The sequence below is a fragment of the Podarcis cretensis genome (genome assembly GCF_951804945.1).
Source record: "Podarcis cretensis genome assembly, chromosome: 14".
In the NCBI taxonomy this organism is placed as follows: domain Eukaryota; kingdom Metazoa; phylum Chordata; class Lepidosauria; order Squamata; family Lacertidae; genus Podarcis; species Podarcis cretensis.
This window is the reverse complement of record NC_137183.1, coordinates 48,712,545-48,729,773: the sequence shown is the minus strand read 5'-3', so window position 1 is coordinate 48,729,773 and position 17,229 is coordinate 48,712,545. Positions and strand designations below refer to the sequence as shown.

The following is a 17,229-nucleotide window of genomic DNA, read 5'->3' as shown; positions in this document are numbered from 1 at the left end:
CATCACTGCATACTTTTAACACAATGAGGAACAGTGACCTGTGCAACCCACTATGGAAATGTCAACCAGCCATTCTGGGCTACCTGCTGACTAAGGAGCCATTGGCCAGAAACCCTGATAAGAAATGCCTCCATCTATGTTCCCCCAGGTTCTGCAGCCAACTTTCTCCATCCCCACCCTCAAATAAAATTTGGACACCAACCCATTTGGCCAATGCCAAATGTCCAGCGTGATTCTTTGTTCTACCCATGCTGCTGATAGAGGCTGAATTCACATTTTAAGACCCTACGCTGCCCTCTCGTCATCGCTCTCCTGGATGCTCAGACGCAATTGACCAGTCCAGTGCCTGCCTGGCAGCCAGCCCTTTCTTAGATGTGTCCATCAATCCCAGTCAAAGAGTTTGGTGCCAAAACTGATGTGCCAGAGAACAGGCGGGTGACTGGAGACAATACACAGCTGCTGGTATGGCAGAACTGTCCAATTTTGTTTATATATATTATTATTATTTAGGAAAAGCCAGCCATTGTAGAAATGCAAATGGAAGCTATGAGTGACAGCTAGGGCCACCCTCTTCCCAGAAAATCTGGGCTGCTTTCCCAAATATATGTTTGTATATCCAACCTCTGCCCCCACCCATCTCTGATGTGAACACAGCTGAGGACCAGATTTCAGCATAAGCTCCAGTCCTGGCTCAGAAGACACTCTGGCAAAGAGCTGGACATTAATTCAAAATGGATTTAAACTCAGCTTAATGGCTACTAGCCATGGTGGGGATTTCTCCTTCCACTGTCAGTAGTGCTTCTGAGTATCAGTTGCTCTTTGACTCAGGTCCTGCTTGCAGCCTTCTGCATCCAGGGCAGCTGTCTACCAGCTCCATCTGGTATGCAGGTTGAGTCCCTACCTGTGTCAGGAGTTCAGCCTACGCTCAAGTAGGACCCTGGCAGAGACACATGCCCGACTGGCATGTTCTCTTCCTTCTGGTCAATCGTTCGGGAGCTTCAAAAGCTTTCTTCTGCCCGAACATCACAGCAACCGATGCCAACAGACACCGACACACTTAGGAATCCGCAGAGTTTGTGCATAATGCATGACAGACCTCAGCAACTCAGCATGTTGGCTAATCTACTTTATTTACATATAAACATACACGGAGCTCTGCAACATGGCTCCCTCTCTCTCTAGCATCAGACAGCAAAAAGAACAAAGGACACTAGTCCCACTTCATGGAACACAGTAACACAAACATCCTGTTTCCATCACTTCCCACTCTGTGGAGTCAAAACATATATCATCATGTGAAAGACAACAATCCCATGATTGCAATCCTAGACCAGGAATTCTAACAACCTGCCCACAGGCTGTCTTGCCAGAGTGGTGCATATTCTGCTTATCTCTCACTTGGACTACTGCAATGCGCTCTATGTGGGGCTACCTTTGAAGGTGACCTGGAAACTACAACTAATCCAGAATGCGGCAGCTAGACTGGTGGCTGGAAGTGGCCGCTGAGACCACATAACACCGGTCCTGAAAGACCTACATTGGCTCCCAGTATGTTTCCAAGCACAATTCAAAGTGTTAGTGCTGATCTTTCAAGCCCTAAATGGCCTTGGCCCTGTAGACCTGAAGGAGCATCTCCACCCCCATCATTCAGCCTGGTCACTGAGGTCCAGCTTCAAGGGCCTTCTGGCGGTTCCCTCCCTACAAGATGTGAGGTTACAGGGAACCAGTCAGAGGGCCTTCTCAGTGGTGGTGCCTGCCCTGTGGAATGCCCTCCCACCAGATGTCAAGGAAATAAACAACTATCTGACTTTTAGAAGACACCTGAAGGCAGCCCTGTTGAGGGACGTTTTTAATGTTTGAGGTCTTACTGGGTTTTAATTTGTTGGAAGCTGCCCAGAGTGGCTGGGGCAACACCTAAATAATGTTTTTGGAACTCCCCCCCTTTCCCTTTTTTGATTTTAGGTTATCGGGTTAGCAAAACTGAGAAGACTAAACAGGAAGCGTGAGCATCGATAGAACTCAAAGCATTCAAATCCGCTTCAAAATGCTGAAATAAAATTTCCAGGATTTTTTGCTTTGGCTTCTAAGGACTCTTGAGCTGAACATTAATAAAAGCAATGTTCCTCTCACTAATAATACAGATTGATTCCATTGACTAATGGTAGGTTTGCTTTTAAAGGTGATATTAGGAGTTTTTTCTTGCCCCGTCCCTGGTGGCAACTAGCGTTCGCTATAGCTGTGTGGATGTAGAAGGATGTCCACGTCAAACATGTGTTTAAATTCGCTACGAGGTTGCCACTGGGAGACCGGTCACCAAAGAGGGAAGCCTTCCCTAACGGAAAAGACTCCAGCGGCGTAATCCCAAATGAAATTTGGAGAAAAGGGCCACCAAGCGATGACGTAGAGGCATTCCTGCCCGCCGTAAAGGAGCAGAGTGCCTCGTCGCAGCAGTTTAAGTCAATTAGCCAGCATGATCTGAGCTAAACTTAACGAAGCCCCTCGCCAGCAAACCGTTCTGCCATTTTTAATTCAATCAGCCGGAGCTAAACGCGCGGGATTCCCTCAAGCAAAACCCCCCACTCTTCAAAGGAGCTCTAATTGAGGCTTTCTCCCTCACGCAGGCGGACAGCGGCAGCAGCTGCCGCCACCAATTCCTTCAGAGCGGCGGCAATTATTGCCTGACAATGGCAAAAGGAGACAGAGGACAATGCAGAGAATCTGATAGTATTGGGGATAGGCCAGAGTTTTCGGCCTCAGATGTTATTTTGGCTAAAAGTAAAAGCACTAGGCAGAGCTTCGACTGGTGTGGTCTAAACCACTGAGCCTCTTGGGCTTGCTGATCAGAAGGTTGGCAGTTCGAATCCTCACGACGGGGTGAGCTCCCATTGCTCAGTCCCAGCTCCTGCCAACCTTGCAGTTCAAAAGCACACCAGGCAGGGTATTAATTATTAGAGAAGTTTTTAATGACTGATGTTTTATCGTGTTTTTAATCTTTTGTTGGAAGCCTCCCAGAGTGGCTGGGGAAACCCAGCCAGATGGGCAGGGTATAAATAAATTATTATTATTATTATTATTATTATTATTATTATTATTATTATTATTTTGTTTTTCCCTTGAGCATACTAGGAATATGGAAGCAGCTGCAAAACATGGAATAGCAAAGGAGAATTTGCATCACAACTGAAGGATCATATTGCCACTTGGCTATCTAAAGAAGTCCCCCTTCCCCCATACGACGATTAAATCCAGAGTCCAAATTTACCAAGTTGCACTACGGCGAAGGAGGACAGGTTACTCCTTGAGCCACACCCCTTCCCTTTCGTAGACTTCCAGATGTTTTGAAGGATCAGCTCTCAGCTCCCAGGTTTGCAATTCAGAAGATTTCCAGCTTCTGCCCTGGGCGCCGCCAGTTTAAAGGAGCCCAGCGGTCTGACTCTGTATAAGGCAGCTAGCTTCCGAAGGCTCCGGTGTACGATTTGCATGCATGCTTTGCCTCTGCGGTCTAAGCTGATTAACTTGCGCACTGGGATCGGTAACTCTGAATTAATTCATGCCATGAATAAATGAACGGCGTCTAGCACTGTTTGTTTCAGCTGTGGAGTGGAAAACTCCTGAAAGGTGCATCACAAAGCTTTGTGAAAATATAAGGAATATTGCAAGAATGTAAATATGTTTGAAAAGGTATTTTAAAAGGCGATACTAAATTTTGGGAATGCGTAGTTAAAAATTTAAACATGGATGATTGTCAGAGAAGCTGAGGGAAGTCCAAAAGACAAAAATTTGCAATTTGTGAAATTGTTTGTTTGGAGATATTTGTGCAAAAATTAATAAAAATTTATTGGGGGGGGGAAGAAAGGTGCCTCAAGAGCCTCGCATCCCCTTGAACCCACTGCTTCAGATAGCAGGGTTACCTGGCACAAAATCTGGCCTTGCACACACACACACACACACACACACCACAGATACAGGGGTATTTTGCCTTGAGATGGACACAATATCAAGGCCTGTCCTGGATCTGTGGACAGCTCCCCATTCAGGGCAAACTTTCGGCTAAGATTCTGGTTTTGACTCGCTCTTCTGTCATGCCTTTTAGTTTACCCAGCCACCTAGCACATCCTTTAGTGTGGGGAGTGGGTGGCGCTGTGGTCTAAACCACTGAGCATCCGGGGCCCACTGATTTGGAAGGTCAGCGGTTCGAATCCCCATGACGAGGTGAGCTCCCATTGCTCTGTCCCAGCTCCTGCCAACCTAGCAGTTTGAAAGCATGCCAGGGCAAGTAGATAAATAGTTACCACTGCAGAGGGAAGGTAAACAGCATTTTTGTTCATTCTACCACTCGTCATAGTGTCCTGTTGCACCAGAAGTGGTTTAGTCATGCTGGCCACATGACCACATACCTGCAGACAAACGTCAGCTCCCTCGGCCTGAAGTTCCGCTTTACGAATGTTTTTCAGAAGCCGAACATGCTCTGTTTTGAGTGTTACACTTCCGTTTTGAGCATTACACTGAGGTCTGTCTGGTTTTGCTATTTATTTTGCATTTTTGTTTTTGCGGCTTTTTTGTTTTGTTTTTGTGACTGTGTGGAACCCAGTTCAGCTACTGATTGATTGTGTGACTGCATTGTTTATTGCTTTCATTTTATGGGTCAATGGTCTCGTTAGATAGTAAAATTCATGTTAAATTGCTGTTTTAGGGGTTGTTTTTAAAAGTCTGGAACAGATTAATCCATTTTGCATTACTTTCTATGGAAAAGCACGCCTTGGTTTGGGAACGCTTTGGTTTTGGAACGGACTTCTGGAACGGATTAAGCTTGGGAACCAAGGTACCATTGTATTTCCATTTCCCATCTGCAGGTGAAAATGGAACCGATTGTCTGAGAAAGAAACATCCCGAAAACATTCATCCATCCTTCGTCCGCCCTCTCCCCTCCCACCCCTTGAGGACTCGTGTTCTGAAGAGCAAAGCTGTTTCTCATTCTGCACTTGAATCTTTGTGTGGCTAATGCCAACTGAGTATTCTAAAATAGTAAATGGCCGCTCTGTTCTTAAGGAACATGGAAAAGTAATATCTCTCTCCTCTCCCCCCAATGTGATTAAAGCCCTTCTTCTAAGTCATTATTCTTAGCTCAAGCGGGTTGGGTTTAGGTAAGGCTCAACATCATTTCCATACGCTAATGGCTTCATAAAAGCTCTGTGATAAAATATGATATTGAGATGGTTATAATTCTGAGGCTGAAATGGGGATGTAACTCTCACTTAAAACCCAAATGTCGCCATGGATTTGTCCTGGGGGGATGTGGACGGGGGTGTGGCAGGATGTCAAAGCAGATCGGAGCCCAGGCAGAGGGACAAAACCAGAAAGGAACAGAGCCTTAGAAGGTCCCAAGGTGGTGAAAGGATTGCAGCTCAGTGGCAAAACACCTGCTTGGCATGCAGAAGGTGCCATGCTCAGTTCCCAGCATTTGTGGATAGGGCTGTGAGATACCCTCTGTCTGAAATCCAGGATAACTCTGTAGAGAGTCCTGAACTAGATGGAGCAACAGCCTGACTTGGTATAAGGTGGAATGTCCTATACAGTGGTACCTCGGGTTAAGCACTTAATTCGTTCCGGAGGTCTATTCTTAACCTGAAACTATTCTTAACCTGAAGCACCACTTTAGCTAATGGGGCCTCCCGCTGCCGCCGCGCCGCCGGAGCCTGATTTCTGTTCTCATCCTGAAGCAAAGTTCTTAACCCAAGGTACTATTTCTGGGTTAGCGGAGTCTGTAACCTGAAGCATATGTAACCTGAAGCGTATGTAACCCAAGGTACCACTATATATATATATTATTTAAACCACTCTTCTGTATTCAGAACAATGAAGACTAGGAACTTTCTTAGGGAAGGGTTGTAGCTCAGTAGTAAAGAGAACCTGCTTTTGCATTAAGAACAGCCCCTGCCATCTTCAGACAGGGCATGGAGGGAACCCGATCTCAAATCCTGGAGAGCCGTTGTGTGAGAGGGGAAGGGGTTGCTAGGTCAAATTAGCCATATTGATTCATATGCTGTCGGAGGGCTTTGTTGTTGTTTTGTTGGGCTGTAAATAATAATAATAATAATAATAATAATAATAATAATAATAATAATAATATTTTATTTATACCCTGCCCATCTGGCTGGGTTTCCCCAGCCACTCTGAGAGGCTTCCAACAAAAGATTAAAAACATGATAAAACATCAGTCATTAAAAACTTCTCTAAACAGGGCTGCCTTCAGATGTCTTCTAAACGTCAGATAGTTGCTAATTTCTTTGACATCTGATGGGAGGGCGTTCCACAGGGCGGAAGCCACCACTGACAAGGCCCTCTGCCTGGTTCCCTGTAACTTCACTTCTCGCAGTGAGGGAACTGCCAGAAGGCCCTCAGAGAAGGACCTCAGTGTCCGGGCTGAATGATGGGGGTGGAGACACTCCTTCAAGTATACTGGACCGAGGCCGTTTAGGGCTTTCAAGGTCAGCACCAACACTTTGAATTGTGCTTGGAAACGTACTGGGAACCAATGTAGGTCTTTCAAGAATGGTGTTATGTAATGTATGTAATAAGGGGGAGCCACGCCGGGGTGAAGGCGCCTTCTTTTGTTTGTCCTGTGCTAGTTTCAATTTGTTGGTTAGTTTTTCTAGTAAGGCTAGAAAAACGGTTGGGTACCAGTGGTCCATGTTCACTCCTGACAGGTCCCTCCAGTGTTTAGTTATGTTGCTCCTGGCTGCTGAGAGGAGGGGGCTTGTGAGTTCTTCCTATTGTTAGTGTGCATTATTGTCTTGGAAAAACACACAAACAAAACTCGCTGCCGTCAACTGAAGGTGACCAGCCATTCCTGGGCCCCCCAAATCTTTCTCACTGGCAATGAAAACTAATTAATGAATAGAAAGAAAACCTACCCACATGGTGCTGACACAAAAACCTTGCATCATCATCATCATCATCATCATCATCATCATCATCATAACAACAACAACAATAATTTATTTATACCCCGCCCATCTGGGGTATACAAACACTGTAAAAAATTGGAAGTCTACTACCCCCCCTTCTTTCTCCCCCAACCTCGCACTATCCGTAACATTAGTGTCTCACTTCAAATGTAACTGATCTGTAGAAAGGTCTCTATGAACCGAAAGCAGAGATGCTGCATGCAATTTTGTTACCCAAGAAAATCTTTAGTAAAAACAATTAAACAAAAATCCTGGAGAGCTGCTGCCAGTCAGTGCAAACAACACCAAATGTGCCGATGAGGCGGGGTAGAAATTTACTAATAAATTAAATAAACCACTAGTGCAGCAACATCAAGAGGGCCAGAGGCTCCTTATCCCCATCGTAGGTGAACGAACCGTCTCTATCAATTCCCGCCACACCTTGTGGCAGGGAGTTCCACAGTTGCCCGGAATTCTGGACACGTTGGGTAACATCCAGGCCGTAACAACCGCCGGTGGTCAAAACCGACATCCGAACTGAATGTTTGGTTTGCTCACTGAGCGAAAAGCCAGGTCACCTGCTGGTGGGTGTAAGAGGCTGGACTGAGGAACAATGTTTATTACGGTCCAGAGACCAAACAAATCGTTACAAAACAATGCACAATTCAGACAGCCTACCTCCAGGTTAAACAAGCATTTTGTTCAGACTTAAAGATAGGGATCATTGGTTCTTGCAACCACCGATAAAAACTTCGCCACTGCTAATGTCCTAGCGTTTGTCCAGTCTTCCAATAGGAACCTGACATAGTGAGCCTCTGATTTTCCTGGGAAAGTTATTAGCAAGGGTAATATTGGTTCAACCCTGGCTTGCTCGTATTTCGCACAGTGCAGCAAAATATGTTTTATAGAATCAATGTCTTGAGCACAGGAGCAAAGTCTGTCCTGGTAGGGAACTCCTCTCAACCTGCCACTGTGAATATTGAATAAACTACCTGGTAAGAACTCTTCTAGTTTTTCTGCTTCCTGGCACCTTATTGTGAGAGGGATAGGATTCCCTGAAGCCTTGACAGCGGGACTCTTCCCTTACCTCGGCCTGGAAACCCTCCACTAGGATGGCAACCAAGAGGTTGAAAAGGACGTAGTTTCCGAAGGTCATCAGAGCCACGAAATAGAGAGCAGCCCAGGAAGAGGTGGAGGCCATCCCGTTGTACAGAACCACGTTCCAGTCTTCTTGGGTGAGGATCTGCACACAACATGGAGAGAGAGAGACCAAGGGAACGAGAGATCAGTCCAGAATAGCAGGCTTTTATCTCAGGTGGGGGCTTCTACCAAGACAGAGCCTTTTCTGTGGCTACCCCCAAAGAACAAAGAGGTAGAACAAAGGGTACTGGGAACTGGGTTTCCAACTCCTAAAAGTTCCACACAAGCGATCCACAAAACTTGTCTTGAAGGTAAAATGTGTTACATGGATTCCCAGAGGGACTCCCCAGCAAACTTTTGCAACTGTGCACGCGGTAACATTTAATTTCTGAGCTCAGAACTGAAAGGGAAACACTGAGCTCAAAAACTGAGGGCTGCAAAATGAATATTCGCAAAACATTGCCAGGCAACATCCCTAGAAACTCACTACGAACAGGGCAAGCCTAACCAGGTCTACTCAAAAGCAAGTCCTAACAAATTCACTCCTTACTCGAAGGGGATTAGAATTGCTGTCTAAATTCCACCCCCCAGTACTCCAGCTCTAATCTGAAGGCATGCAGGTGGTCACTTTCTGGGATGAGGAACGGCAACTCCCATGCCTCAATGAGACTCAAGTTTCCAGGAGGATATTGTAGACACAGTGCCTGAAAAAGCTGCTAGGGATCCTTCTGATCGAAAGGATCCATTGCAGGGATTCCTGTTGCTGCCTGTCCTTTGCAATACAGTGGTACCTTGGGTTAAGTACTTAATTTGTACCGGAGGTCCGTTTTTAACCTGAAACTGCTCTTAACCTGAGGCACCACTTTAGCTAATGGGGCCTCCTGCTGCCACTGTGCCACCGCTGCACGATTTCTGTTCTCATCCTGAAGCAAAGTTCTTAACCTGAGATACTATTTCTGGGTTAGTGGAGTCTGTAACCTGAAGCATATGTAACCCGAGGTACCACTGTATACACGAGGAGAGACTGCTGGATCAGGTTAAGGGCCCATCTAGTCCAGCATCCTGTTCTCATGGGGGCCAACTAGATGATGATGATGATAGTAAAATTATTATTAATTATTATTATTATTATTATTATTATTATTATTATTATTATTATTACCTCACTCATCTGGCTGGGTTTCCCCAGCCATTCTGGGCGGCTCCCAACAGAACATTAAAAACACGATAAAACATCAAACATTAAAAGCTTTCCTAAACAGGGCTGCCTTCAGATGTCTTCTAAAAGTCAGATAGTTGTTTAATTCCTTGACATCTGACAGGAGGGCGTTCCACAGGGCAGGCGCCACCACCGAGAAGGCCCCCTGCCTGGTTCCCTGTAACCTCACTTCTCGCAGTGAGGGAACCGCCAGAAGGCCCTCGGCACTGGACTTCACCATCAGGGCTGAACGATGGGGGTGGAGACACTCCTTCAGATGCTCCCATTAGATGCTCCAATGGGAAACTTGCAAGCAGGCACTGCTCACAACAGCACTCTCTCTGCTTGTGATTCCCAGTCAGAGGCAGAAATTTGCCATGGTGGCTGGTAGCCGCTGATTTGGGATATCAGTGGAAGACAAGAACTCTTTGACCTCAATTAGTCCAGCGTCAGACAAGGCAACCATCTTCAGAACTGCCACAAAGCTGGAGCGACCCGCCAACAGGGTATTGGCCCAGCAGGGAAGCTATGCTAGCTTGATTTAGCAACATGGCTCCCATTAACCTCAGCTGCAAGAGCTCAACTCCTTTGCCGGATTTATTTACCTGCAAGATTTGCAGTGACAATAGCGGCGGCACCTCCATTAAAATGAGGCAATGGATGGCGCGAACTGTACAACGCCAATGTCAATTTCTCCCGGCAGTCAATTATTTAATCGCCGTCTCTTGTTTACTGAGACAGGTTGGTCTGAGGCGGGCAGAGCCGGTTGTTTTTCTCGTTCCAGAGAAGCTTTTTCAAGTTACTTGTCCTCCAAAGGCCATTTGTGACATGAAGTCTGCCCAGATCTTGTAGTTGGAAAGGCAATGTCACTCCTAATGAAGCAGGGCAGGTCTGTTTTGCCCACCAGTGTACAAGAACAACAGCTGTGGTAGTTCAGGCCAAAAACATCTGCTCAGTGCAGCAAACTGCTTCTGATTGTAGTCAGCCAGGGTCTCTGAGCAGGGCAGGAAGGCATCAGAGCCCTCTTAGGCTGTTGTTCCATGTCACTACGTAAAGGTAAAGGGATCCCTGACCATTAGGTCCAGTCGCAGATAACTCTGGGGTTGTGGTGCTCATCTCACTTTATCGGCTGAGGGAGCCAGCACACAGCTTCTGGGTCATATGGCCAGCATGACTAAGCTGCTTCTGGCGAACCAGAGCAGCGCACGGAAACGCCGTTTACCTTCCTGCTAGAGCGGTACCTATTTATCTACTTGCATTGGCATGCTTTCAAACTGCTAGGTTGGCAGGAGCAGGGACCGAGCAACGGGAGCTCACCCCGTTGTGGGGATCCAAACTGCCGACCTTCCGATCGGCAAATCCTAGGCTCTGTGGCTTAACCCACAGCGCCACCTGCGTCCCCTCAGCGAAGAGTAAAGAGGAAGAGGGAGTGTTTTCTTAAGAAAAGCACGTAGGAACTTCTCAATTCTTGCCAGGTTTGTGGGGGTGTCTTGGCTCGCTCTCTCATGCTGCAAGGCATGTTGCAGCACAAATGGGGCAGGCAGGGGCTGTAGCTCAGTGGCAGAACATCTGCTTTGCACACAGAAGGTCCCAGGTTCAACCCCCCAACATCTCCTATTGCCTCTGCTTTGGTAATCTCCAGGTCAGATTATTTGTTATATGTGTCAGGTCACTACGTACATACATATAAAAACCATTCTGAAATACAGCTGCGTGCTTCCGTCACTGGGCTCTGTTGAAAATCAGGAATCAGGAAGTGACCTCTCCAGACAACTCTTTTCTTACCTCTGGTGCTGTGATCTCCTAGGTGTTGCCCAGTTGAATATGCATGTGTGCTCCATCCGTTGCCCTCCTTCCTCCCCACCCCTGGGTGCTGGCAACAGATGGGACCGTGAGATCTTGTCTTTCTCCTTATGCTTTATTCTTGATCTTCCCCTCCCTGTTAATAAAATCTGCTGAAGAACAGCTATGGTGGCTTTCATTGTCCATCTGACTCCTAAAGAACAGCCTCTGAGTGTATCACATGTCCACCACCTTTTAGTGGGAAGGTGTAGTCTTTGGGGTCTTACCTGGAACACAGTGACAATAGCCCACAGCAAGGAATCAAAATTCTTCCTATCCGGCATCGTGTCCCCTGTGTCTGTTTTCAAGCCAAACTTGCATCCGAAGAGATGCATGCCAAGAATGCTAGGAAGAGAGAAGGAGAGAGGAAGGAGCTTGTAAATAAAATGCAATGTTCAAGGATGCATTACACCAATGGTTCCCAACCTTTTTGATATGGGAACCCACAACTCCAAATTTACCGTATTTTTTGCTCCATAAGACTCACTTTTTCCCTCCTAAAAAGTACAGTGGTGCCTCGCAAGACGAAAATAATCCGTTCCACGAGTCTCTTCGTCTAGCGGTTTTTTCTTCTTGCGAAGCATCCCTATTAGCGGCTTAGTGGCTTAGAAAAAGGGGGGAGGGAAAAAACTCGCAAGACGTTTTCGTCTTGCGAAGCAAGCCCATAGGGAAATTCGTCTTGCAAAGCGCCTCAAAAAACGGAAAACCCTTTCGTCTAGCGGGTTTTTCGTCTTGCGAGGCATTCGTCTTGCGGGGCACCACTGTAAGGGGAATTGTGTGTGCGTCTTATAGAGCGAATGCAGGCTGCGCAGCTATCACAGAAGCCAGAACAGCAAGAGGGATTGCTGCTTTCACTGCACAGCGATCCCTCTTGCTGTTCTGGCTTCTGAGATTCAGAATATTTTTTTCCTTGTTTTCCTCCTCCAAAAACTAGGTGCGTCTTGTGGTCTGGTGCATCTTATAGAGCGGAAAATACGGTGCATAGCATGGTTACCAATTGGTTCATTGACACACCAGTTTGGACCTCAGGCCTTTGGTAGCTGTCAGGGAACTGCCATCAGCTCAGAAGGGAGAGGTGGAAGGGCAGTTGTGTTACAGGGAGCCTCCGAAGATCTTGCGAAGCAGTTCCTCCTCTGGCGAAGAGGAAAGCCCCACTTCCAGTGGGGAGGGGGTGCAGGGAGCAGGAGATGCTAGGGAGAGCCCCAATACCGAGCGTGAGCAATCCGGAGAGGGAGGAAGTACCCCTTTGCCAGCGCCCACTCTGCGCAGGAGGTTTGGGCGCAGAGAGGGGAAGAGAAGGATGCGGGTCACATGACTGTTATGCTGGGGGAGGTACAAGGACTGGCCACGCCCAGATTCTGCTAGCGACTGAGCAGACATGGACTTGCAACGCTCTGCACTGTAAATAGTTTGTATTAATAATAAAGCCTGAAAAAGACAGGTTGGAGTCTTGCCTGCTTGCTCTTGAGCAACCACACCAGCATCTGACAGCAGCCATTGGTTTTGTGCATTGTAACTGCACTTTTGCCTGTTTAATAAGTGAGATTTGACGCATACAAGGCAAAAATGAAACAGCCCACGACTCACTTGTATGGGTTTCGAGACCCGCTTGCAGGTCACGTACGACCCAGAGGTTGGAAAACGCTGTTTCACACCAACCTTTGCCAGCCAGGCGCACTGCAGAACTGATGGACTACAAATCCCATGTTGCCTCTTACTTGCTTTCCCCCCTATTCCTCTACCTTTTGGTAAATAATTGTTCCATGCTTCCCTGAAATGCACAAAGCGACTGCTAGATTTTACCTGGAAACATTCCAAGTTTTGCAGTGCACCCCTCCAGGAATTTTGCAAACGAAGTTGACGTTTGATGGAGGGAAATGTCAAATAAATAGCTAGTGTGCTTTGCATAACAAATGCAAATCGAGAGTTTCTAGCCAATTTGAGGTGCGGGGGGGGGGGGGGAGGACCATTCTCACCCCCCTCCCCATTCTGTTTCTAGAGACGACATCCTGGGTTTCAGTTCAGCTGCCTCGATGATGTTTGCCATCGATCAAGAACAACGGAGCAATTGTTTCGCTCTTGTTGTCACTTTGCGTCCTTCATTTGTCTCTGGGGTGGCAGGATCTGGTGGAACAGCGAGACTGAGGAGAGGGGAATCCATCTGCCGAGCATCCAGCCTGTCAGTCTATTGTGAGTTGAGCTGTCATCCACGCACCGCTCGGCAAAGGGGCACCATTGTCATTCTAATCTAGGCGGCAGCGGAGATGAATGGAAAAAACAAAACATAGCAATTAACCGGAGAGGAAGGGGTTGCGCACGCTTGCTGGCACATACCTGAAGATGAAGATGAAGAGCATGAGGAGCATGCAGAAGGTGGCCACGTTGTCCATGGTCTTCATCAGGACCACCAGCTGGCGTCGGAGAGCGGGCATGAAACGCACCAGCTTGAGGACCCGGAGAAGTCGGAAGGTTCTCAGCACCGAGAGGCCTCCGTCCGATTGGCCAATGATCTCCCAGACACTGTGGGGTGAAACAAGAGGCTGTCTGACCTTGCATGAATGGCTAGGGCCATAATAACTGAAAGTAGAAAGGCCGGCTGCCTTGGGTGGTGGGTGGTAAGGTAAAGGGGCCCCTGACCATTAGGTCCAGTCGTGGCCGACTGGGGTTGCGGTGCTCATCTCGCTTTAGTGGCCAAGGGAGCTGGCATACAGCTTCCGGGTCATGTGGCCAGTATGACTAAGCTACTTCTGGCGAACCAGGGCAGCACATGGAAACGCCATTTACCTTCCTGCTGGAGCGGTACCTATTTATCTACTTGCACTTTGATGTGCTTTTGAACTGCTAGGTGGGCAGGAGCAGGGACTGAGCAAGGGAGCTCACTCTGTCCCGGGGATTCGAACCGCTGACCTTCTGATCGGCAAGTCCTAAACTCTGTGGTTTAACTCACAGCACTACCCGCGTCCCGTGGTGGGTGGTATTATTATTATTAATTAAATTTGTATACCACCCTCACTTCATCCGTAGATCTCAGAGCACTCCGCAGCATAAAATGACAATATAAAAACCACAAAATACATAATTAGATTAAGAACAAACCAATAATCCCGCCCTCCAGCAACACATTTAAAAAGGCATTGGATGTCAATCAGCTGAAGGCCTAGGTCAGGGGTCAGCAAACTTTTTCAGCAGGGGGTCGGTCCACTGTCCCTCAGACCTTGTGGGGGGCCGGACTATATTCCGAAGAAAAAAAATGAACGAATTCCTATGCCCCACAAATAACCCAGGGATGCATTTTAAATAAAAGGACACATTCTACTCATGTAAAAACACCAGGAAGGCCCCACAAATAACCCAGGGATGCATTTTAAATAAATGACACATTCTACTCATGTAAAAACACGCTGATTCCTGGACCACTGCCGGGCCAGATTTAGATGGCAATTGGGCAGGATCTGGCCCCTGGGCCTTAGTTTGCCTGCCCATGTTCAAGAAAGATTTTGTTCCCAATCTGACTCATTTCTGTACATTTTTTATCCTTCTCCACAGCTGGGAAAAGGTTCCCAGAGCAGGTTCCCAATGACCCCTGCACTCAGGCTTGCGGTCTAAAAGCCACAGCGCAATAGGAAAAAGGGACTGGGAGGAGAGGAGGGATAACGGCCTTGGCCCCGTATACCTGAATGAGCATCTCCACCCCCATCGTTCTGCCCGGACGCTGAGGTCCAGCACCGAGGGCCTTTTGGCGGTTCCCTCATTGCGAGAAGCAAAGCTACAGGGAACCAGGCAGAGGGCCTTCTCGGTGGTGGCACCCGCCCTGTGGAACACCCTCCCATCAGATGTCAAAGAGATAAACAACTACCTGACATTCAGAAGACACCTTAAGGCAGTCCTGTTCAGGGAAGTTTTTAATATGTGACATTTTAGTGTATTTTTCATCTTTGTTGGAAGCCGCCCAGAGTGGCTGGGGAAACCCAGCCAGATGGGTGGGGTACAAATAATAAATTATATTACTATTATTATTATTATTAAAGTAAACCCATCATTGATTCCAAGCAAGGAAATACAAGTTCTGTCAACATCTTCCAATCGGAAAGAGCATTTGGTTTTGACTGTTTCCAGCCCCAGATTGTATACACAGTCTCTCCCGCTGTGCCTCTGAAGATGCAGTTAAACAGACCAGCTTACCTGATCACAACAATGATGCCGTCAAAAATGTTGTACGGGTTCTTGATATATCCCCAGATGCCAAAGGCAAGTAGTTTCAGGAGCATCTCCAGGGCAAACATGCTTGTGAAGACAATGTTGCTGATCTCCAGGGCATTTGTCAACTCGTCCGGCTACGGGAGAACAGGAAACAGCAATGAGCAAAGGGAGAGTGCAGAACTGTTGCCAACATCTCTGTGGTCCCCCACAGACCAGACCCAGAAGGCATCTCCTACAAAACCACGTAATAATAGTCTTGCTAATTCAGACATTATAGGTTTGATTTACAGATAGGTAGCCGTGTTGGTCTGCCATAGTCAAAACAAAAAAAATTCCTTCCAGTAGCACCTTAAAGACCAACTAAGTTAGTTCTTGGTATGAGCTTTCGTGTGCATGCACACTTCTTCAGATACACTGAAACAGAAGTCACCAGACCCTTCTATATAGTGAGAAGGTGGGGAGGGGTATTACTCAGAAGGGTGGTGGGATTGGTTGATTGGCAGATAGCTGTGATGAGCCTGTTGACGACTCTTAACGACTGCAATAGGTCTTACAGGAAAAAGCAAGGGGTGAGAAGGTGAAAAATGGCTTTGTCATGTATAATGAGATAAGAATCCAATGTCTTTGTTCAGACCAGGTCTCTCCATGGTTTTAAGTTTGGTAATAAGTTCCATATCAGAGAATTTGAACAGTTCCCATAGGCATAGTAAAACATCCACTGATTAGCTGACATTTTCCTAAACACTTGTAGTTAAGAATGTGCAAGCTCGTGAGGTATTCCACTGCATTTGATTGGGGGAGGAGGCTCGTTTCAGCCAAAGGACTGTCATTGTCATGTGGACAAAGACATCTCTGCCTAACGGTAGAGCCGGCCCTACACAAATATCCAAGTTTGAATGTTGGTGTCTCACTCGGCCTAATGGTAGAGTCGGCTCTATGTAAATGACAAAGTTTGAATGCTGGTGTCAAACACATCTCAGTTTGCCTAACGGTAGAGCCGGTCCTACACAAATGTCCAAATGTGAATCCCAGAGTCAACCATATGTTGTTGGACCTGGAAAAATACTTATTGGGTGGAAAGTGAAACAAATTATCGAGTGTTTCTTCTCTGGAGGTGATTTACATCTAAATCCACTTCTTCTTTTTTGATTTAGCTATATAAAAGATTAGGTCGGCAAAGAGTTTTCAAGAACGATTTAGCAATTTAATTGTAAGAGCAAGAATTGAGCTCCCCTATAAACAGACGTCTCCAGAGGACCCTGGTAATTGAAGAAAAGTTTAAGGGATTGATGATGGTAAAATGAACTCGCGTGATCAGATTGATGGATGGGAGAAAAGAGAAGCTATCTAATTAAAGAGCTTTGCAGGCAGCTAGGACTGTGCTTTGCTCTGTTGGAATGTACATTGCGACCAGAACGCTCTCTTGGAATCAGCGCTGTTTGTGAATCTCTATCCTGTAAATCAACTGCAATTATATCATTTCAGAAAATGAGGGGTTTTTTTAATGATAAAGATGGATATGCTTAATAAAGAGCATCGTTTAGGCACACTTTGCTTTGGGCAAAATCCAGGGACCATTCTGCAAACACGGGGCGAGATTTCCTTGGCTTTACCTTCACCTGGCAGAATCCATTTCACCCCCTACTCCTGCTACAAATCACCTTTAATCCTCACAACAACCCTTTGAGTTAGGTTAGGCTGGGGAAAAAACACAGTTTCCCCTAAGGCAGGACCTTTTGCTTGCTCTGCGACTGAGGTATGGCTCTTCCCTTAATGGTAGGAACTGGAAAACGAAGAATGAGGTATAAATACTGTTAAGTTGTGGGTGAACATATCAGACGACACAGCGATTCTTCAAACAGCTCTTGTTTATTCACAGGCCAGAACAGAACTGAACTGAAG

The 17,229-nt window shown here is 46.7% G+C and overlaps 1 protein-coding gene across 3 annotated transcripts in view; it reads right to left on the bottom strand.

Annotated features, from left to right (window-relative positions):
* CACNA1H (calcium voltage-gated channel subunit alpha1 H) overlaps positions 1 to 17,229 on the bottom strand; it is a 382,159-nt gene that overhangs the window by 75,025 nt on the left and 289,905 nt on the right. For all 3 annotated transcript variants that reach the window (XM_079953635.1, XM_079953637.1, XM_079953636.1), the window contains exons 11-14: positions 15,310 to 15,461; positions 13,462 to 13,647; positions 11,355 to 11,472; positions 8,035 to 8,190 (exon numbers count right to left, since the gene is read on the bottom strand). In XM_079953635.1, coding sequence (XP_079809761.1) covers positions 8,035 to 8,190; positions 11,355 to 11,472; positions 13,462 to 13,647; positions 15,310 to 15,461 — 612 coding nt within the window. The remainder of the gene's footprint in view (positions 1 to 8,034; positions 8,191 to 11,354; positions 11,473 to 13,461; positions 13,648 to 15,309; positions 15,462 to 17,229) is intronic.